The 21633-nt window shown below is 64.3% G+C and overlaps 1 protein-coding gene across 1 annotated transcript; it reads right to left on the reverse strand.

Annotated features, from left to right (window-relative positions):
- Positions 1–7057: 7057 nt before the first annotated feature.
- On the reverse strand, positions 7058–16619 carry EFNA3 (ephrin A3). The gene is made up of 5 exons (XM_047840776.1): positions 16495–16619; positions 10287–10600; positions 8556–8621; positions 8299–8376; positions 7058–8087 (listed from the first exon to the last, which is right to left on the reverse strand). Exons 1-5 carry the CDS (start codon positions 16617–16619, stop codon positions 7957–7959), a joined length of 714 nt encoding a protein of 237 aa, XP_047696732.1. The 3' UTR covers positions 7058–7956.
- Positions 16620–21633: the final 5014 nt, after the last annotated feature.

Here is a 21633-nt window from a genome sequence, read left to right on the forward strand (position 1 = left end):
CCCAGCCCGTGTCCCCTGGTCCCAGCCTGTGTCCCCCCGGCCCAGCCGTGTCCCCTGGCCCCAGCCCGTGTCCCCTGGTCCCAGTCCGTGTCCCCCTGGCCCAGCCGTGTCCCTGGTCCCAGCCCGTGTCCCCTGGTCCCAGCCTGTGTCCCCCGGCCCAGCCATGTCCCCTGGTCCCAGCCCGTGTCCCCCCTGACCCAGCCATGTCCCCTGGTCCCAGCCCGTGTGCCCCCGGCCCAGCCATGTCCCTGATCCCAGCCCGTGTCCCCCTAGCCCAGCCATGTCCCTGGTCCCAGCCCATGTCCCCTGGTCCCAGCCCATGTCCCCCAGCCCAGTCATGTGTCCTGGTCCCAGCCGTGTCCCCTGGTCCCAGCCCGTGTCCCCCAGCCCAGTCATGTCCCCTGGTCCCAGCCGTGTCCCCTGGTCCAGCCCGTGTCCCCCCGGCCCAGCCATGTCCCCTGGTCCCAGCCCGTGTCCCCCAGCCCAGTCATGTCCCCTGGTCCCAGTGCGTGTCCCCCCGGCCCAGCCATGTCCCCTGACCCAGCCCGTGTCTGCCCGGCCCAGCCATGTCCCTGGTCCCAGCCCTTGTGCCCTGGTCCCAGCCCGTGTCCCCCCAGCCCCAGCCATGTCCCTTGGTCCCAGCCCGTGTCCCCCAGCCCAGTCATGTCCCCTGGTCCCAGCCATGTCCCTGGTCCCAGCCCGTGTCCCCCCGGCCCAGCCGTGTCCCTGGTCCCAGCCGTGTCCCCTGGTCCCAGCCCGTGTCCCCCCGGCCCAGCCGTGTCCCCTGGTCCCAGCCGTGTCCCCTGGTCCCAGCCTGTGTCCCCCTGGCCCAGCCGTGTCCCCTGGTCCCAGCCGTGTCCCCTGGTCCCAGCCCGTGTCCCCCCGGCCCAGCCCGTGTCGCCTCGGCCCAGCCATGTCCCTGGTCCCAGCCCATGTCCCCCCGGCCCAGCCATGTCCCTAGTCCCAGCCCCTGTCCCCTGGTCCCAGCCGTGTCCCTGGTCCCAGCCCGTGTCCCCCCGGCCCAGCCGTGTCCCCTGGTCCCAGCCATGTCCCCCCAGCCCAGCCGTGTCCCTGGTCCCAGCCCATGTCCCCCTGGCCCAGCGGTGTCTCCTGGCCCCAGCCCGTGTCCCCTGGTCCCAGTCCGTGTCCCCCTGGCCCAGCCGTGTCCCTGGTCCCAGTCCATGTCCCCTGGTGCCAGCCCGTGTCCCCCCAGCCCAGCCGTGTCCCTGGTTCCAGCCCGTGTCCCCTGGTCCCAGCCATGTCCCTAGTCCCAGCCCGTGTCCCCCCAGCCCAGCCGTGTCCCTGGTCCCAGCCCGTGTCCCCTGGTCCCAGCCATGTCCCTAGTCCCAGCCCGTGTCCCCCCAGCCCAGCCGTGTCCCCTGGTCCCAGCCCGTGTCCCCCCAGCCCAACCGTGTCCCTGGTCCCAGCCCGTGTCCGCTGGTCCCATCCCGTGTCCCCCTGGCCCAGCCGTGTCCCCTGGTCCCAGCCCATGTCCCCCCGGACCAGCCATGTCCCTGGTCCCAGCCCATGTCCCACCATCCCAGCCATGTCCCTGGTCCCAGCCCATGTCCCTGGTCCCAGCCCGTGTCCCCCCAGCCCAGCCGTGTCCCTGGTCCCAGCCCGTGTCCCCTGGTCCCAGACTATGTCCCCCCGGCCCAGCCATGTCCCTCGTCCCAGCCCGTGTCCCCCCAGCCCAGCTGTGTCCCTGGTCCCAGCCCGTGTCCCCTGGTCCCAGCCCGTGTCCCCCCAGCCCAGCCATGTCCCTGGTCCCAGCCCGTGTCCCCCCAGCTAGCCGTGTCCCTGGTCCCAGCCCATGTCCCCCTGGTCCCAGCCATGTCCCTGGTCCCAGCCCGTGTCCCTGGTCCCAGCCGTGTCCCTGGTCCCAGCCTGTGTCCCCCAGACCAGCCCGTGTCCCCCTGGCCCAGCCATGTCCCTGGTCCCAGCCCGTGTACCCCCAGCCCAGCCGTTTCCCTGGTCCCAGCCCGTGTCCCCTGGTCCCAGCCCGTGTCCCCTGGTCCCAGCCCGTGTCCCCCCAGCCCATCCGTGTCCCTGGTCCCAGCCCGTGTCCCCCCTGCCCAGCCATGTTCCTGGTCCCAGCCCGTGTCCCCTGGTCCCAGCCCGTGTCCCCTGGTCCCAGCCTGTGTCCCCCCAGCCCAGCCATGTCCCCTGGTCCCAGCCCATGTCCCCCCGGCCCAGCCATGTCCCCTGGTCCCAGCCCGTGTGCCCCCGGCCCAGCCATGTCCCTGATCCCAGCCCGTGTCCCCCTAGCCCAGCTGTGTCCCTGGTCCCAGCCTGTGTCCCCTGGTCCCAGCCCGTGTCCCCCCGGCCCAGCCATGTCCCTGGTCCCAGCCCGTGTCCCCTGGTCCCAGCCCGTGTCCCCCTGGCCCAGCCATGTCCTTGGTCCCAGCCCGTGTACCCCCAGCCCAGCCATGTCCCCTGGTCCCAGCCGTGTCCCCTGGTCCCAGCCCGTGTCCCCCCGGCCCAGCCCCTGTGCCCCCGGCCCAGCCATGTCCCCTGATCCCAGCCATGTCCCTTGGTCCCAGCCCATGTCCCCTGGTCCCAGCCCATGTCTGCCCAGCCCAGCCATGTCCCCTGGTCCCAGCCCGTGTCCCCCTGGCCCAGCCCATGTCCCACCAGCCAGCCGTGTCCCCTGGTCCCAGCCCGTGTCCCCTGGTCCCAGCCAGTGTTCCCCCAGGCCAGCCATTTCCCTGGTCCCAGCCCGTGTCCCCCCAGCCCAGCCATCCCCTGGTCCCAGCCCGTGTCCCCCGGTCCCAGCCCGTGTCCCCCCGGCCTAGCCCATGTCCCACCAGCCAGCCGTGTCCCCTGGTCCCAGCCCGTGTCCCCTGGTCCCAGCCAGTGTTCCCCCAGCCCAGCCATGTCCCTGGTCCCAGCCCGTGTCCCCCTGGCCCAGCCATGTCCCTGGTCCCAGCCTGTGTCCCCTGGTCCCAGCCATGTCCCCTGGTCCCAGCCATGTCCCTGGTCCCAGCCCATGTCCCCTGGTCCCAGCCGTGTCCCCTGGTCCCAGCCGTGTCCCCCGGCCCCAGCCATGTCCCCTGGTCCCAGCCCATGTCCCCCCAGCCCAGCCATGTCCCCTGGTCCCAGCCCATGTGCCCCCGGCCCAGCCGTGTCCCCTGGTCCCAGCCCGTGTCCCTTGGTCCCAGACTATGTCCCCCCGGCCCAGCCATGTCCCCTGGTCCCAGCCCGTGTCTGCCCGGCCCAGCCATGTCCCTGGTCTCAGCCCATGTCCCCTGGTCGCAGCCCGTGTCCCCCGGCCAGCTCAACCCACCCCGCTAGGTTTGGCAGCTGAGGAGAATGGGCAGGGTGGGGGAGACCGTGTGAGGCTTTGGGGCGGAGCAGCTCTGGCCAGACAGGACAGGACGGTCCACTCCCAAGGCCTCAGCGCCTAAAGTGGGAGGGTTGGGGGAGCAGGCCCGAAAGGGGCAGGAGGGGCTGTGGGATGCGGGGGGCGTGGGGGCCTCACACCTTCTGGCAGCCCCCAGCAGGTGGTCCGGACACCGCAGGGCCCATGTGTGGCAGGGGAGGGAGGTGGCTCAGCCCTCCCTCCCCCTGCTTTGGTCCAGTTTCCTCTGCCCAGCCCCCAGTGTCCCTGAATGTCGGGCTCGGTCCCAGATGCCACAGGCAGGGATCCTGTGCCGGGCAGGCTCGGGGTCGCTGGTGTCTGTACATCTAAGTGTTGGCCTGTGTCCCCACCTCTCCCAGGCTCTGGGAACAAAAGTCTTGCCTGGGCGGGGGGGGGGTTCCCAGTAGGACCCTTGGCTGAAGGAGAGAGGCACTTTCTCTATATTTGCTGCTTGGGTGACTTAAGAGGTTTCAAATATCAGCCTTCAGTCCCTGGGAAGCTTTAAGTCTCTGGTGGGGCAAGGCTGTCTGGTAGAAGAGACGGGAACTCGGGATACCTGAGTCCTGGGGCTTCTCTGCCGTGGACACCCATCACTTGCCCTTTCTGAGCTTTAGTTTTCTCCTGTCTTCTTTTTTTTATGTTTATTTATTTATTTTGAGAGACAAAGAGAGAGAGAGCCCTCTTATGCGCAAGCAGAGGAGGGGCAGAGAGAGAGGGGGAGAGAGAATCTCAAGCAAGCTCCAGGCTCTGAGCTGTCAGCACAGAGCCCGATGTGGGGCTTGAACCACAACCATGCGATCATGACCTGAGCCGAAATCGAGTCAGACACTCAACCGACTGAGCCCCCCAGGCACCCCAAATGTCCTTTTTTTTCTTTAAAGTTTTATTTAAGTAATCTCTACACCCAACAAGGGGCTCTAACTCATGACCTGGAGGTCCAGAGTCACATGCTCCTCTGATGGAGCCAGGCTAGTTTTCCTGTCCTTAAAATGTGGGGTTCAGGGGCACCTGGGTGGCTCAGTCGGTTGAGCGTCTGACTTTGTCTCAGGTCATGATCTCACGGCTCGTGAGTTCGAGCCCCGTGTCGGGCTCTGTGCTGACAGCTCAGAACCTGGAGCCTGCTTCAAAGTCTGTGTCTCACTCTCTCTGCCCCTCCCCCCACTCACACTCTGTCTCTCTCAAAAATAAATAAACATTAAAAAATTAGAAAGAAAACATTAAAGCATAGCAAATCTGGGGCACCTGCGTGGCTCAGTCGGTTAAGCATCCGACTTCAGCTCAGGTCATAATCTCGCGGTCCGTGAGTTCGAGCCCCACATCGGGCTCTGTGCTGACAGCTCAGAGCCTGTTTCCGATTCTGTGTCTCCCTCTCTCTCTGCCCCTCCCCTACTTGCAGTCTGTCTTTCTCTCAAAAATAAATAAACATTAAAAAAACACTTTTTTTGAATGTGGGGTTCAGACTGGTTCAGCCAATCCAGATTGGAGGCCTTTTGCTGTCTTTCTCCAAAGACCCCGAGTGACTTTGGTGGAGGGGCCATCAGGATCTGTGGGAAGCAGTTCCAGGCGGTGGTCCAGGCTGTAATAGAGCGTGGTGTCCATCGGACCCACCTTGAATGCCAGCCGTGCCAGGATGTGTGGCCCTGATCGCAGGACACAGCTCCTTAAACTCTCAGCCTTCCCATCTGTGCTGTTGGGACAGCGAGGCATCCAAGGGCCGGAAACACGGGGTACAGCGCCTGGCACGTAGCACGTGCTTGGTAAACGGGAGCTGGCTTTCTCTAGTTCCTGCCCCCAGATGCCCGGGCCTCTCTCTGTCTTCCCATGGCTGCATTTTTGAACCTACTAAGCCCTCCCCATCTCGGCGCGCTGCCCCCCCCCCATCCCCTGTGGCCCTGGGATGTGAGGACCTACAGCTTAGGCCCACCGCGTTGGCTCCTTCAAGGCCCTCCCCTCTCCCCAGGGGCTGCCAGCTATGTGTACCTCCTCCCAGCAGCCTCTTTCCTGTGTCCCCAGGCACAGGGGTACGTTCCCCTCCACGTTCCCACAGCCCCCTGGCATTTAACCATGTAACACTCGGTGTTGTCCTGTGTGTGTGTGTGTGTGTGTGATCCCTCTTCACATGGCAACACACGCTAAATTATGAGCTAACTGGAGGCAGAGGCTGTCTTTGCACCCCCAGCACCCAGGATAGAGCCTGGCCTGGAAACCATGACCGGATGGACGAACCTACCTTTCCAGTTGTATCTCCAAGTGGGGAGCCTCAGACTGGTGTCCTGGCTGCCCCCGGTCCTTTCGCCACTGCCCTCCGTCCCCTACTGCTCCGCCAGCAGGAAACCTACCCGCTCTCCACGGTCCAGAAGAAATTCCAGTTCCCGTGTTTCATGAGTACAGAGTGAAGACCCGGTCCCTGCCAGAGAGGGGCTCGTTCTCAGGATGCAGCTGTCGAGAGCCACCAGGGGCCAAGGCCCTCACCCAGGACCCAGCCTGCCCACACAGTGCCAGTCGGAGAACCAGGGTGCGATGGGGCCCCAAGGGTGTGCACCTTGGAAGAAGGCGCCCCCTCCCTGGTGGGGTTTGGCCTCTGTCGTCACCCACACTCAGTGCCCACCCTGGCCTCACCCAGCCTGGCAGGGCCATGTGACCGCGTCACTGCTCGCCTGTCTTTTGCTTTCTGTCTCCTCTCTCTCCTGACAGATGGAGGGTGGCAGCGGCCCCAGCAGCAGCGAACTCAGCCCTTGCGCCATAGTGTTTGTTTTTTTAAATTTTTATTTGAGAGAGCGAGCGAGCATGCGAGCAGGGGAGAGGGCAGAGGGAGAGAGAGAGAATCCCAAGCAGGCTCAGTGTGGAGCCTGATGCAGGGCTCCATCCCCTGACCCCGGGATCGTGACCTGAGTTGACATAAAGCCCAGCTGACCGATCCACCCCGGCGCCCCCAGGCATAATGTTTTAAATGAACAAAATAAAATCACAAAGGATTATGAAGGAAACCAATCACATGGAACACAGTTAACAAAACATTTACATTTTTTGGTATAGTAATATGTACACTTCTTTATTAATACATGAAAAACAAGGCAGGCCTAACAACTCCGGTCGTTTCAACGCAGGGATGAGAGCGAATGGTTATTTTGAGAGATGTTCAAAACTATCACGCAGCCCGAAAACATCTGGGATTTCTGTTGGTTACAAAGAAGCAACTATTTTGGCTTGTGGCCCAAGCACATAAGAGAATGTTTAATTTCAGTTACAGGTGAGTGAAAACAGAGATGTAACTTTTATCCCGTCTGGGTTCACAACCCCCTGAAATCCACAGACCCCAGTCAAGGACCTGATTGCAGAATGGAATGGGAAGAAAAGGCGGCAACCCCCATTCGTGGAGCTGTACGCTTCCGCTGCCATTTAATCCTCACACGTGTTACAATTTTCTGATGAGAAACACGACCCTCCGAGGGTGGATGATGCGCCCTAAGTCGGCCAGGCCCGGCTGGGAGCCCCTGGTGCTCGCTGGACACAGAGCTGCCTCCTCACGGGAGACAGAGCCCGGACGGAGGTGTTCAGTTGCTCCTTTGGCCCAGAATCCCCTCCCCGACCCTGTGCCCTGTGGGGTTTAACCAGTGTCCGGAAGGGTGGTGGCCCCTGAAATCACACACACTCGATTATTTTTATCTCCAGTTTATTTTTTTAGACTAAGAGCAGAGTATGAAAGTCACAGCCAAAGCACTTGAAAAAGGCCCAGGAGGATGGGTGGGGCCACGGAGGGTGGGCGGGGCCAGGTCCTGGGACTGGGGTCCCGGCTCAGGGCTGGAGGGGGCGGGGGGGGGGCGCTGTTGTCTCACGGTCTCCAAAAGTGTCTGTGCGTTGCATAGGCCTTGTCTTCACAGAAGACAAAAGAGGGGCCAGGGGGTCCCCCGGAGGGGGGGGCCTAGCCTGGTGGGGAAGGGGTCTGAAGCTGGAAGGGGAAGTCAGGGAAGGTCAGGGACTGAGGAGGGGGAGGGAGTCGTCCGTCTGTACATTATATATAGAGATACAGAGTCTGTACATGCCTGCTGGCACCCCGGTGCCCACCCGTTGCCACCCTTGTCCACTGCCCGCCCCCCCCAGGGGTGTCTACTTGTAAACTTGGATTCAATCCAAACCACAATCCTGGGGGCGGGGGTGGGAGGAGGAGGACGTGCTTATTGCTGTAAACAGGGGGAGGGGGCAGTGGGCGCTGCCACCCCCTCGCCCATCTAGTCCCCTCCCTGGGTTCCGCCCTAGAAGAGAACGACGGGGGTGCCTCCCACGCTCGGATGCGCGCTCTCCGGGGCATACCTGTCTCTGGTGGGGACAACAGGAGAGGGTACCAGGGATCAGAGAAAGGTCCCGGAGCCCCAGGGCCACCCGGGGCCCGGGGCTGTGCCTGCGTCTGGTCCACTCCAGTGCCCTACGCGGGGAGAGCGGGGGCAAAGGGGACGGGCACAGAGGTACGGTGCAGGCCCCACTGCCAGCCACAGCAGGAGGGGGTCTAGGCCCCACAGCTGGACTTCCCTTGGAGAGGCCAGAGTCCCCCTGCCCTTTCCCAGCCCCGCGTCCCCCCGCCAAGGGAGGGGGCAGAGCTAGGAGGCCAGGAGCGTCATAAGGAAGAAGGCGATGCCCGCCGCCAGGGGCAGGTGTTCCCGCTTGGGGCTGGTCCCACTCACGCTCTTCTCAAGCTTGGGCACCTGGGGGTTCTCTCCCTCAAAGTCTTCTGTGGGCAGACAGATAGAGAGACTGGTGAGGGCTGGGCCGCGCGCCCGGGCGGGGCACGCGGCAGCGGCAGCAGCGGTGGAGCCGGGACGTGACCACCCACGGGGTACGAGGGGTGCGTGCCCCCCGGGGGAGGCATGCGAGGTGGGCAGGCACCGGGGAGGGGGCTGCGGTTCCAGCAGTGGCCACCAGAGGGCGCTGCGCAGACTCACCCAGCACGTTGATCCTCACATGGGGGCCCATGGTGAACTGGGGGAGGGTGGGGGCCGGCTTCTCCCCGGAGTGCGATGCTGCGGGGTGGGGCGCGAGGGGGAGAGAGGAGGGGAGAGTCAGGGCCAGGACACCCCCCCTCGCTACAGCTGGGGAGCGAGCCCCCGCTCCTTGCCCCGCCCTCCGCCCCCGGGAGCCAGGGGAGCCCCGAAGCAGGGAGCCGGGGGTGGGGTCGCGGCCGGGCGCCGGAGGTACTCACTGGAGGCACAGCAGACGAACACCTTCATCCGCAGACACTTCCAGTGCAGACTGTGGGTGGGCGTGGCTGGGGACGAGACGGGGCCTGAGCTGCGTTCTGCGGGACCACGCCCCGCCCCCTCTCGCCCTCCGCACCGCCACCTGCCCCGGGCAGCGTCCTTCCCGGCTCCCCTACCCTTGGACTTGGCTTGCGGTGGTTCCGCCGGCAGCCCGCGAAGCCCCTTTGGTCCCAGCCCTCAAGAAACTCTGAGCCCTGAGGTCTCAGCCCTGGAACGTCCCTCCCGGAAGCAGTGACCCTGCGACCGACCCTTCAGGCTGTCACTAAACCTCTCAGCCTCGGACGCTGTCCGGCTGGAACCCTAAGGCCGCCAGGCCCCACGCATCATCCCGAAGTGTCACTCCCAGCGATGCAGACCACATGGCAGCCACGTGGGCCCGCCTCGGCGCCTGGGACCCCAGCCCTGGTCATCACTGTGACACTTTCCTTTAGGCCCACCTCCACCCCGTCCCCATCCCCGGATCCTGGGGACCCCAGCGTCTGCCCCTCTCAGAAACTTTTTTAGGCCCCGCCCCAGCCCCTGGGGACACCACCCCTTGGCCGCCACTCACGCTTAGGCCCCGCCCATTCCCCCAGCCTCACTCTCCCTGCCGTCACTGACGCTCTTAGGCCCCGCCCCGGTCCCTTGAGTCTTCACTTCTGTCACTCATTCTCCTTCGGGACCCGCCCCCAGGACCCCATTCCCTGGTCATCACTCTTTATACCCTGCCTCCAGGACCCCACCCCCTGGCCATCACTCAAGGTTCTCCCTTTAGGCCCCGCCCCCGGGACCCCACCCCCTGGCCGTCACTCAGGTACTCCTTAGGTCCCGCCCCTGGGACCCCCCACCCCCCCACCTCTAGCCATCACTCAGGTACTCTCCTTCGGGCCCTGCCCCAGGACCCTAGCCATCACTCAGGTACTCTTTAGGCCCTGCTCCCAGGACCCCAGCCCGTGGCAGTCACTCCTTAGGCCCCGCCCCTGGAGCCCCGCGCCCTGGACGTCACTCAGATACTCTTAGGCCCCGCCCCTGGGACCCAACCCCGTGGCCCCCCCCCATCCCCTGGCCATCACTCAGGTACTCTTTAGGCCCCGACCCCACCCCCAGGATGTCACTCAGATACTCTTTAGGTCCTGTCCCTGGACCCCCACACCCTGGCCATCACTCCTTAGGCCCCGCCCCCAGGAACGCCCTGGCCGTCACTCAGGTACTCTTTAGGCTCCGCCTCTGGGACGCCCACTCCCTGGCCATCACAGGTACTTTTTAGGCCCCCACCCCTGGGACCCCACACCCCTGGTGATCACTCACTCTCCTTAGGCCCCGCCTCTGGTACCCCACCCCATGGCCATCACTCCTTAGGCCCCGCCCCTTAGACCCCACCCCCTAGCCGTCACTCAGGTACTCTTTAGGCCCCGCCCCCGGGACCCCACACCCCTGGTCATCACTCAGTCTCCTTAGGCCCTGCCTCTGGGACCCCACCCCATGGCCATCACTCCTTAGGCCCCGCCCCCGGACCCCACCCCCCCTGGCCATTACTCAGGTACTTTTTAGGCCCCGTCCCCGGGACTCCACCCCACTGGCCGCCACTCAGGTACTCTTTAGGCCCCGCCCCGAAACCCCGCCCCCGGCCGGCACTCCTTAGGCCCCGCCCCCAGGATCCCCCCCGGCCCCCCCCCCCGCCGGCTGTCACTCACAGATGTAGTAGTACTCGTGGCCCGCGTGGAACTCGTAGCCCAGCGAGAAGGCGCTGTAGCGCTGGAACTTCTCCGAGAACTTGATGGGGCTGTGGGGGGCGTGCGGGCGGTTGCACTCCCAGCGCTTGAAGCCTTGGCTGGCGTTGCAGGTGCGGTAGCCGGCGCGGCTCACCATGTACAACACGTACTGCTCCGCCCCGCCCCCGGGGCCCGGCCCCGCCCCGGGGCCCACCCCCGAGCTGTTGTAGTGAGGGCAGTAAATATCCAGATAATCGTTCACATTCACCTGCACCGTGTAGCCCTCTCGCCGCAGGCTGTGGGAGAGAGGAAGCGGGTCAGGGAGGAGAAACCCCACGCCAACCCTCTTCCCATCCCGCCGCTCCGCAGACCTTCCCCCTGGGTCTGCGGAGCCTCCCCGAGTAGCTGCGGAGCCGCCTCTCCGCTCAGTCCCGGTCCCCTGGGCCCTAGCGCCACCGGTCCCCCGCTACCCGCCCAGGCCCACGCCTTCTCCTGTCCTTCTCTTGGTGGCCGCCAGGGGGCAGCAGAGGCGCAGGGAAGCCCGGCCTGCCACGGAAGGAAAAGAGAGGCGGGGGAGAAGGGAACGTACGCTTCGGTTACCACAGAAACGGCGCAGGCCCCTACGACTCCCAGACCCAGGCCCGGATTTCCTCCGTCCATCCCCCATAATTCAGCGCTGGGGAGGAGTGATAGGGGCACGGAAGGGAAGGGTGAAGGCGGGAGGGGTCCCCTCCCAGAGATGCGCACCCTCCATCGCCTCTCCCGGCATGCTTTCCTGCCGCTGCCGGCCCACCCCCAAGGCCAGTCGGACAGCACCTGCCCTCACACACCCCTGGGCGGACGCTCCACGCAATACCCACCGAAGTCCTGTGGCACACACAAATATGTCCACGGTGCAGCGGGCGGCCTAGGCTGGGTGTGTGCTGGGCCCGCGCACCGGTGTCGCTTGACCCCGGCAGTCTCCAGCTCTGGCCCTGCCCCCACTTCCCCTTGGCACGCGCGCGCGCACACGCACACACGCACACAGGCACACGCTCTTCTCTACAGTACTACTGGCAATTAAGGTCCCCAATAACGTGATACAACAGGTCGGGGAGAGCTAAGGGACTCCACAGCAAGGCTCCACGTGGTATCATGCCCACCGGCCCCGAGTTCTGTCTCTATACATCTTCCTCCCCAACCTGGCCCCACTGGCCCCTTAATGGTGCCAGGCAGAGTAGTGGGCACAGTGCCCAGACAAGATGGCTGTGCCACTGACTCCCCAGATCCTTCTACGGGACACAGAAGCAGATGCTGGGTCCTTCATAATCCCCACCTGCCTTGCTGATTATCATCAAAGTGCTGGTCTTAATGCCCTCCACGGTGGTGCCGAGCGCTGTGGGGTGGGAAAAACATCTGAATGGAGAAAGAAACTCGGAGAGTAGGCAGGAGTTTCCCCCGGTTTCTTCTGCACACGTCCTGGCAGGGACAGGTGGACGTGGTGGGCACAGGAGGCCTGGGGTACTTGGCAGAAGGTCAAACCACTGGGGTCCCTAGTCCCTGGGAACTCCCTGAAGGGAGGCGCGGGCTCCCCCTGTCACCAGGCACCTCCCAGCTCCACAAATAGTAATTAGATTCTTTAGGAAAACAGGCTTGGAGGCCTCTGAATTGGGTGGGGCCTCGAGGGTCCCTCCCCACCTTCCCCTACTTCCATGGCCTTGCCTGGGCCGCCCCCTCCCCAAGCACTCCCTGCCAAGCCAGGCGGTAAGCAGACAGGGGAGAGCTGGTGCTTGGGCATCCCAGGAGAATGGGCAGAGCCTCCTTGAGTCATCAGGAATGCCACCAGCCCCACTCAGTTCCCACAGGAGTGATGGGTCACTCAGGCCCCTCCCTGGCCCTGGCACTCAGGTGGGCAGGAATCTCGGCCTGGGGCACCAGGAGCAGGAAAACGGGTTAGACCAGGCCTGGCTTCTGGCGCCACCTGGGTTTGCCTCTCTATCCCCAACTTCCAAGTCTACCCTTCCTCCCTCCCCCACAGGCTCCCAGGAGGGGGCCACCAGTGAAAGGGTGCCAGGCCTGCAGCAGCCGCACAGCCACCTGGGGCCTCTGTCCTGGAGCTTCCCCCAGGTTTCCAGCCCTGCTCTGCAGTGGTCCCTCCCTGCGGTGCCTTCCCGGGAGCACAACCCACTCCCGCAAGGAGTCAGCCAAAGCCAGAGCCACTGGGACGGGCTCCTCTGTTTCTTCAACAGGGCGGGGACTAGCCTTATGGAAAGGTTGGTGGGTGACTACAGTGAAGAGAGGCCACCTTTGACCTGTCCGTCCCCAGGCTGGGTGGCAGGAACAGTCCCTGGAGTGCCCGCGCGCCATGGGCACGCGGGAGGAAAGCCTGGTCGTGGAAAGATTGCGGGCAGCAGCCGGGATTGGTGGGCGGGGGTGAGGGGGAGAGCGGGACTGGGTGCCAGAGTCCCCAGTCACAACTCGTGGGAGACCCGAGTGAGGTGTCCGCTTGGCTTGGGCACTTTAATTGAACCTGCCATCCTCCCTGCCCTGGCAGCGAAGAGGGAGGGGCCGCTAGGCCCAGCGAGGCTGGCAGCTAACGCCTCCTGGGGGGGGGGGGGCGGGGACGCGGGTCCCCATCCCCGGGAGGGGGCAGCGGGGTGGGCTGCGGGGGCCGTGTGCCTGTCCCCTCGAACAGTTCTCCGTTCTTCCCCACTTCACCCCCTCCCAGCCTCCACCTCTTCCGCAGAAAGACCGGTGTTGACGCACCCCACCTGGAGGGGGTGCCCCCTCACCCCGTTATTTTGTCTCTCCCGGCCCTCGCCGCCTCCGGGGCGCATTCCGACCCTTCTCCGTCACTCCTTCAGGGCCCCGCCTGCTCCAACCCGGTGGGGTGGGCGGCGGGGGAGCAGGGAAGGGCAAACCTCTCCCCGCGGGGCAATTAGGGGCAGGTAAACAGGGTGCCTAACGAGACCAGGGAGCAGGCAAAGCATCCCGGGGGGCCCCGAACGTGTTCACCCCCCCCGCCCCCACCCAGGAAGCAGGGACGCAGAGCTCTCCCAGGGCAGGAGGGATGGAGCGACGCCGACCCGGGCTCGCCACCCCTCTAGAGCGCGCCCCCGAGGCGGCGCGCCGCTCGCTCCCGCAGGCGAGGCCGGACCACGTGCGCGCCCGGCCCGGGGTGGGCGGGTGGCGGGAACGTTCGCGGGGCGCGCGTGCTCGCCGACACCCCCGCACCCCGCGGGCGCTCGGGGCGCCCCGCCCCGCCGGGCCCCGCCGGCCCCCGGCCCGGGCTTCTCCCGCCGGCGTCGGGTGGGGGAGCGTCCGCGCGCCCCGCATCCCCGCCCCCTCCCTGCGACAGCGGCGGCGGCGGCGAAGGTTTATTGATCTGCAGCGGCGGCGAAGAGCGAGAGACCAGCCGAAGGCGAGACACACAGAAACGGAGTGAGACGCGCACCGAGAGGGGTGACTGAGAGACCCGCGTGCCCGAGAGGGGCCGGGCGTGAGAGCCCGCGAAAGAGAGGGCCCAGAATCGCGGAGAGCGCGAGGATGCGGATGGAACTGAGGCTGGGGACGAAGGGAGGCCTGGGGGGAGGCAGGCGCGCAGGGGCCGGCGGGGAGGCCCGCAGACAGCACAGCCCAGACGGCTCTGAGAGGCGGCGCGGGGGTGCGGGGCACAGGCTCGTGGCCGGGAGGAGACACGCAGGGGACAGGCCACCAGGGACCTGGTGCCGCCTCAATAAATATTTGTTGAATGAACGTGTGAATGAAAGCGAGATCAGCAACAGAAACATTCCAGAGAGAGGGGTAGGAGCCAGCCAAGGGAAGAGGTTCCGGGCTTCCTGAGTTAGGGGCGAAGGACGACACCTTGCTTAGTTCTGCGAAGAAACGAGGCACAGACCAGGGGGCATACACATTTGGCCATCAGCTGGTCCGCCCACCCCCACCCCCAATTCAATTCCGGGCTCAGGGGACCCCTCGACCTCACATTCTCCTTCTTCCCTCCAGTATAGTACCGCCCCCCCATCCCCAGTTTCTGGGCCACGTTGGGAACTGGTCTTCCCAATTACAGGGGAGCACACGGAGGGGCTGAGTCGGGGGACAGGGGGCGAGATCATGACCGCTGTGCCGGGCACAGCCCCCAGGTCTGTCAAAGGAGGCCTCTGCACGTGTCCCACCAGCACCCTCCCACGTGACCCCAGGAGGCGGGGTCGCAAGACCCTCTCCACGTGACCCCAAGGGGCAGAGACCCTCAGCACGTGATAGGGGGGTGGGAGCCCGGCGCCCAGCTCACGTGACCGGGGGGAGGGGGCGCGGGAGCCTGTGGCTCGGCCCGGCCCCGCCCCCAGCTCCCTGGCCCTCTCCACTCCCGGCTCCCGAGCACGTCGCTCTCACGATTTATGGGGCCGCGGCTGCCGCAGTGAGGGAGCCGGGGAGCCCGGGCGCAGCGGCAACAAAGGCCGAGGAATCGAGGCGGGGGCGGCGGCGTCCTCCCTGCCGGGTGCCTGCCCCCTCCCACCTCTGCCGGTCCAGACCCGTGGGGGGGGGGGCGCGGAGGACGGAAAGGAGGCTCCCGGAACCGGGCGCCCCCACCCCCTCCCAGGGCCTTCACCTGCGCCCAGGTGTATGCGGGGGAGGGGAACCTGATCAACAGCGTCGCCCACCGCCCCCTCCCCGGCCATTCCGGCATACTCCCGGCCCCGGCTTCCCTTAAGAACGCGGGGGTGCCCCAAGGGTGGTGGGGCCCCAGGGTCCCTCACCTGCGTACTCGCCACTCCCCGCCAGACTCTAGCGGGGCGGGGGGCGGACGTGCGAGTCTGGGGGAGGGGGACGAGCTGGATAGAACCGGGGAGTCCGCCCCCAGAACCCCCCGGAGTTCTTCGAGTCCCGCTCCGGGGGGCGAGGGGGAGGGGCCTCGTCCCCACCCCCGAGGTTTCCATGGGAAGCGAAAGGGGGGCGTCGTCGGCTCATCCCCACCCCCAGTCTGACACTCCGGGCGCGAGGAGGGAGAGAGGGGGAGGCGCGGAGCCCCAAACAACAAAGAGCGGAGCGGCGAGCGGCAGCCCCTCCCCCGGGAGGTTGGGGGTCGCGGCCGCCCGGCCCTCCCGGTCCCCTCCCCTGGGGCTTCGCCGTTTGCTCCCGGGTCGTCCCCCAGGGTGGGGAGCCAGAGGCAGTGCCGCCGCCGCCCGGGCAGGAGTGACAGTGACCCCCCCCCCGCCTCCCCAGGGATGCCCCCGACACACAGACACACACGGAGGCGGCCGGGGTGATACGCACGGAGGCACGGCGGGGAGGAGAGGACAAGGGCAGCGAGGACTGAGCAGACTGAGGACCCGGCCGCCGCGCCACACACCCGGGGAAACCACCCGGCCGCCCTGACACCCGCCCAGACCGCGGCGGCGCCGGCGGCCACCCCAGCCCAGACGCGGCCGGCCACGCGGACGGCGGCCGCAGCCCCCTCCCCGCCCCGCCGCCCCCCTCCCACCCCCAGACGATCGCCGACGCAGACACACAAATCACACACTCAGACACACGCACACTGACAGCCGCGCACGCCCGCTCACACTCGAGCCACACGCCGTCCCCAGGCCGGGCGTGTGTGTGCGCGCGCGTGTGACACGCCGACATCTGCCTGCTTCTCTCCCTTTCACCGGTGCCCCACGTTTCCGTCGTCACCCAGCAGCACCTCCAGGACCCCCGCCTCGGCGACCCAGCCCCCGCTCACCCCAGCCGGGCTTTACCCCACAATCAGGGCAACCCGTTCGCCTTGGTTCTGGGGCGGTGCTCGGCCGGACTCCCTGCCTCAGCTCTGGACCCCACTTTTCAAAAGCAAGAGTCCTAGACCCAAGCCCTCGAAAGCCTCACCGTGAAAACAGGTCATCGCCGCCCCCCCCAAGTGCGACGGCCCAGCACGGCCCAAGGGGGCGAAGATGGGGGGGCGGTGGGATGGGGGCGCGCTATCCCAGCGGCGGGCGCCGAGAGAAGGCAAGGTGGGGTGCGGCGTCCGCACGGCCCAAGTCCTCCTTCCCAAACCTCAACAGCCTCTTTCAGACACCCCCCCCTCCCCGAGTTTCGCGGACGCCCACAGACTGTGTGCCCCGGTCCCTCGCCCCCAGCCCCCAGCCGTGTCTCCCAGGACCCCCACCGCAGGTGCCCTCAGGACTCCCCCTCTCGCCGCCGCGGGACGCGCGGGCTCCCCGGGCCCCCGACTCACTGCTGGTTGGAGCTGTTCCAGTACACCGCATGCCGGTTCCCCAGCGCCCCCCCGGGCCCCTGGGCCAGCAGCGGCAGCAGCGGCACGGGCACGAGCAGCAGCAGCAGCAGCAGCGGCGCCGCCATCCCCGGAGCCGCCGCCGCCGCCGCCCCCCGACTGAGCCCCGCGCTCCCGGCTTCTCGCCTCCCAGCTCCCCGCCGCCGCCGCCGCCGCCGCCGCCGCCGCCGCCGCCGGCCCCCGAGCCGTAGGCCACGCCCCCAGCCCTTCCCTCCGCCCTCCGGGCGCGCCCCCGAAGCCCCGCCCCGGGCGCGCTCCCGCCTGGCCCCGCCCCGCTCGGGCGCCGAGCGCGCGGCGCTGGGGCGACGGGGGACCGCGCTGGCCCCCTCGGGCGGCAGCGGCGCGCGCCTCGTCTCTCCCTGCCGGTCTCGAGTTCCCCGGAGAAGGATTAGGGAGGCCCGGACAGGGATCTCGATCTCGCGTGAGCACATTCATCCCTGGGATGGGGTGGAGGGGATTTGAAAAGAAGCCGGGGGTCCAGGGCCAGTTCCTAAGTGGAGCCAGACCCCCTCCTTTCTCAACAGTCTGGCTGTCTGCCCCCTCCATGACCCTCTTCCCATGTGAACGAGGAGGCGGGGGGCTCCAGAGGGTGGTGGAGAAGCCCTCAGTTGGCACCTAGGACTGAAGCCCCTGGCTGAGCACGAGGCTCGGTTTTTCCTGGAGTGGGGTGGAGGGGCCAGCCCCTGAGAAGGTCAGCACCCGGTGTGCTGGAGGGGCCTTGGCCGTCGGGGGCCCGCGGAGAGTCAGCTGGAGCAAAGCAGACTTTCCCGGGACGCCTGCAAACAACTCAAGAGGGGCTCCTCCCTGGGCAGCCCATGGTGTCCCTAGGCTTTGTCACTGCGCTGCTACGCTCGTGGGGAGAGGGCAGAGGGCAGCGCACCCCGTGCTCTGGTGCTCCCCGCGGTCATGCCCTCGTGGTGACAGGTGAGCACAGACATTACGCACACACATTCAGACCCCCAGAGGCGGATAACTTAGATGCACAGAGACAGAGGAACACCCCCTGCGGTGTGCAACACACAGTGACTCACACCCAGACCCACATGCACCCTCTGACACACACACAGATCTCTGTGCTCTTCTCCCTTCTTCCCCCAGGAAGTAGGGGTTGAAGGGAAGGGTCTAGAATCCAGACCGAGGGGGTGTCCACCCCTCATCTCTTCTCTTTCAGAGAACCGTGGACTGAGAGTGACCAGGAGAACCAGGTCTCAGATGAGGCTCTGAGATCCCTGGCCAACTCCTGGGCCCACGGAGACAGAGAGAGAGAGAGAGAGAGAGAGAGAGAGAGAGAGAGAGAGACAGAGCATGAGTGGGGATGGGGCAGAGAGAGAGGGAGACACAGAATCCGAAGCAGGTTCCAGGCTCTGAGCTGTCAGCACAGAGCCCGACCCAGGGCTGGAACCCACAAGCTGTGAGATCATGACCTGAGCCGAAGTCGGACGCTCAACCGACTGAGCCACCCAGGCACCCCTCCTTTCTTTCTTGAGCGAGGACACACAAGCACCCTTCATCTGCTTATCCTTGGCAGGACAGGGATCCTGACACAAGTCAGCCTCAGGTGCTGAGTTGGGGGGGGGGGGCAGTGCCACCCAGAATGGGCCCCATGCCCAGCTGGTGCCAGGCAAGAGCAGGCCCTGCCCTGTCTCAGCTCCCCTCCATCCCAGGAGATGTCCTCCCTTTCTCAGGGGCCAGAAGTAAATTAGGCCCCTTGGGGTGGGAATGGGAGACTTTGCACACAGCTCTCTCCCCCCAGACTCTTCATCCCCAGGGAGATTTGTTTCACCCAAAGGATGCTAATCTGCCTGCTCCTGGTGCCACAGATCACAGGGATCCCCCCCCCCCAACTCCCAGATCCGCAAAGGGAGGCTGTTCCCCGTAGGGCCCACAGTGGGCAGAGTGGTGGGCCATATGCATATGGACTGGGGGATTGCTGATTTGGTCTAGGAGTTTGGATTTCATTCTGGAAGCCTTAAATCGCTTTATGTAGGATCCGGGTCCCACTTACGGACTTGGACCCTTTTCCATAGGACCCAAATATTCCTGTTTAGACACTAGTACCCCCACATCTATCCTCCAATAATGACTGAGCTCCTTCTCGTTAGAATCTGGAGCCCCTTCTCTAGAATTTAAGCAGCTCTATCAGGCTTTTAAGTTCTCAGACACCGTCTATAGGGCCTAGGCCTCTGTCCATGCGATCTGATGCTGTATCCAGATCTCTATCCAGATGAACTGCTGGCTGATTTGAGCTTGTGTGTGAATGTGTGCGTGTGTGTTTTAAGTTTATTTATCTGAGAGAGAGAGAGAAAGAGAGAGAGAGAGAGAGACATCAAGCAGGAGAAGAGCAGAGAGAGGGAGAGAGAGATCCCAAGCAGGCTTGTCAGTGTGGAGCCTGATGTGGGGCTCGATCCCATGAATTGTGAGACCATGGCCTGAGCTGAAACTGAGAGTTGGACGCTCAACTGAGCCACCTGGGTGACTGAGCCACCCAGGCACCCTTTGTGTGTTTTAGAATAAGCACCCTCAGGGGCACCTGGGTGGCTAGGTCGGTTAAGCATCCGACTTCGGTCCAGGTCATGATCTCATGGTTCGTGAGTTCAAGCCCCGCGTCGGGCTCTGTGCTGACAGCTCAGAGCCTGGAGCCTGCTTCAGATTCTGTGTCTCCCTCTCTCTCTCTGCCCCTCCCCCACTTGTGGTCTGTCTCTAGCTCCAAAAAATAAATAAATGTTAAAAAAAAATTAAAAAAAAAGATAAGCACCCTCTGTGGGGACGCAGTCCTTCAGGACTTAGATGTGCCCAGTCTTTAGGATACATCTCTTTGCAAGTAGTGTCTTTGTGCAAAAACGGGAGGGGGCCCCGTGTGCTTCTCCATCTTGGGGAGGGAGTTTCATGTCAAAAGGTGATGTCACCCTTTACTAGACTCTTGGGTGACTCCTTTGTGCCATGCACGAACTGCACAACTGTGTGGCAGTCTTGACATGGGATTTGACCTCCAGCAGTGCTGCAGAGACCTGCCCGTCGGCCTCTGGTCACAGGGTCTTGGGTTCTCTAGGGATTGGGCCTCTGTGCCTAAGATCAGGGCCACTGTCCCCATGCCTGGCACCGGATCTGAGCCTAGGCCTCTTTCTGTGGGTTCTAGGCCTCCATTTATATCTGTGACTCAGATCTTTCCTGACGGTGACCCACAGTAAGATGTAGATTTTACAATACAGCACACACACACACACACACACACACACAAGCACATGCACACACATTCACATATAACCAGAACAATACGTTTCATGAGACAATACTTAGCCTTACTGCAGAGGATGCGCTCTGGTATTTGTCTCCTGTTCTAATTTTAAATCTTTTTTAAAGAAAATAAAGGCCTGGTTGAGACCCCTCAAATTTATTCTTGATTTCGCCACCCCAAAGGGTCACAAGCTATAGTTTGAAACACTGGTGTCAAAGGCCTGGGCCCTGACGGGCACTTGGCTGTAGGGCAGGGACCTCTCTGGGGCTGGGGTTCCCTCCACGGGGCTGGTCCTCCCCCTAGGGCCTCAGCCCCCCTTCTCCTCACCTCCAGGCTCAGCCTGAATCTCCCTGGGCCCCTGAGTCTTGCTGGTACACCTATGGCCCCCGTGTTCTCTCCAGGGACACTGGATTCAGGCCCCGGGGAGCTCTCTGAATGCGGTGCCTCACTCCTGCCCCCGCTCCTGGGACCAGGGAAGCCGGGAGCAGAACAGGTCGGGGGCAGAGGGAGTACTCAGGTGGTGTGTGGCCCAAGGCGGCTCCCAGGACGCGGGGTGGCAACCACAGAGCTGAGCTGTGTTCAATAAATCATGGAGGCTAGGGGCTGGGGGAGGGGGAGACCAGCAGGCAAGGGGGGGGGGGCATAGATAAATAATTCATTAAACAAATAAACAAGGAGCCTGTGAGAGGGAGGACTGGGCACGCGTGTGCGCGGGGGAGGCAGCCGGCGGCTCCAGACATGAAATATTCACGGGTTCCGCACCTTGCCCAGGGCCCGTGCGTGTGCCCAGTGCGGGCTGCGGGCGTGGTCCTAACACGGAAAGCTGGTGCCCCTGAGGAGGGCGCTGAAGGTACCTTCCTTCCGACTTTTCCAAGTATGTGTGTCGCCTGGCTACGCGGTGCCCAATGTCCTGCGCGGACGCGGAGCCCCCACGCACGCCTGCGGGCAGGGGACACGGCAACAGGGGGCGCTGCGGCGAGGTCCGGGACATGAGACATGAGAGTACAGGGCTTGGAGGGCTGCTGGGGTGTAATGACCTCCGACTCTAGCCGCACCCCGGGCCCCTGTAATGAACCCGGCAAGCTGCATGGTGGGGGGGGGGGGCCTCTGGGGCGGTACACGAGGGTGTGGGTGAATCCCCAGTGTGCCTCAAGAAAAGCTGAGGTGCGGTGGCCTAGCAGTGAACAGGGCGTCTGCTGGCTCCCTCAGTGCAGCCTGACTCTTGATCTCAGTGTTTGAGGCTCAAGTCCCATGTTGGGGGAAGAGATCACTTAAAAATAACACCTTTGTTTTTTTGTGTTTTTTTTTTTAATGTTTATTTATTTTTGAGACAGAGAAAGAGAGGCGGCGGGGGAGGGGTGAGGGTGGCAGAGAATCCCAAGCGGGATCCACACTGTTGGCAGAGAGCCTGACATGGGGCTCGAACCCACAAACTGATGTCATGACCTGAGCCGAAGTCAGATGCTCAACTGACTGAGCCACCCAGGCACCCCCCACCCCACCAAATCTTTTAAAAAAACAAACAAACAGGATGGGCTTGGGTTTGAATTCCAGTTCTACAGCTCATTGGCGACTCTAGTTACCTAACTTCTCTGGGACCACGTCTTCATCTGTAACACAGGCAGAATAATGCCCTTCCTCAAGGAGCTGGTTCTCATGGGAATTAGGACCCACGTCTGGGAAGCACTCAGCACAGTGTTGAAGCCCTATGAGGTGCTTGACTCGTGGGGTCCTCATGGCTGTCATTTGTATTCATTTATCTTTAAGAATATTTTATTTTCAATATTTTTAAATTTATTTATGTATTTGTTAGAGAGCATGCGCGTGCCAGCAAGTGGAGGAGGGGC

This window comes from Prionailurus viverrinus, chromosome F1 (assembly GCF_022837055.1).
Source record: "Prionailurus viverrinus isolate Anna chromosome F1, UM_Priviv_1.0, whole genome shotgun sequence".
Lineage (NCBI taxonomy): Eukaryota > Metazoa > Chordata > Mammalia > Carnivora > Felidae > Prionailurus > Prionailurus viverrinus.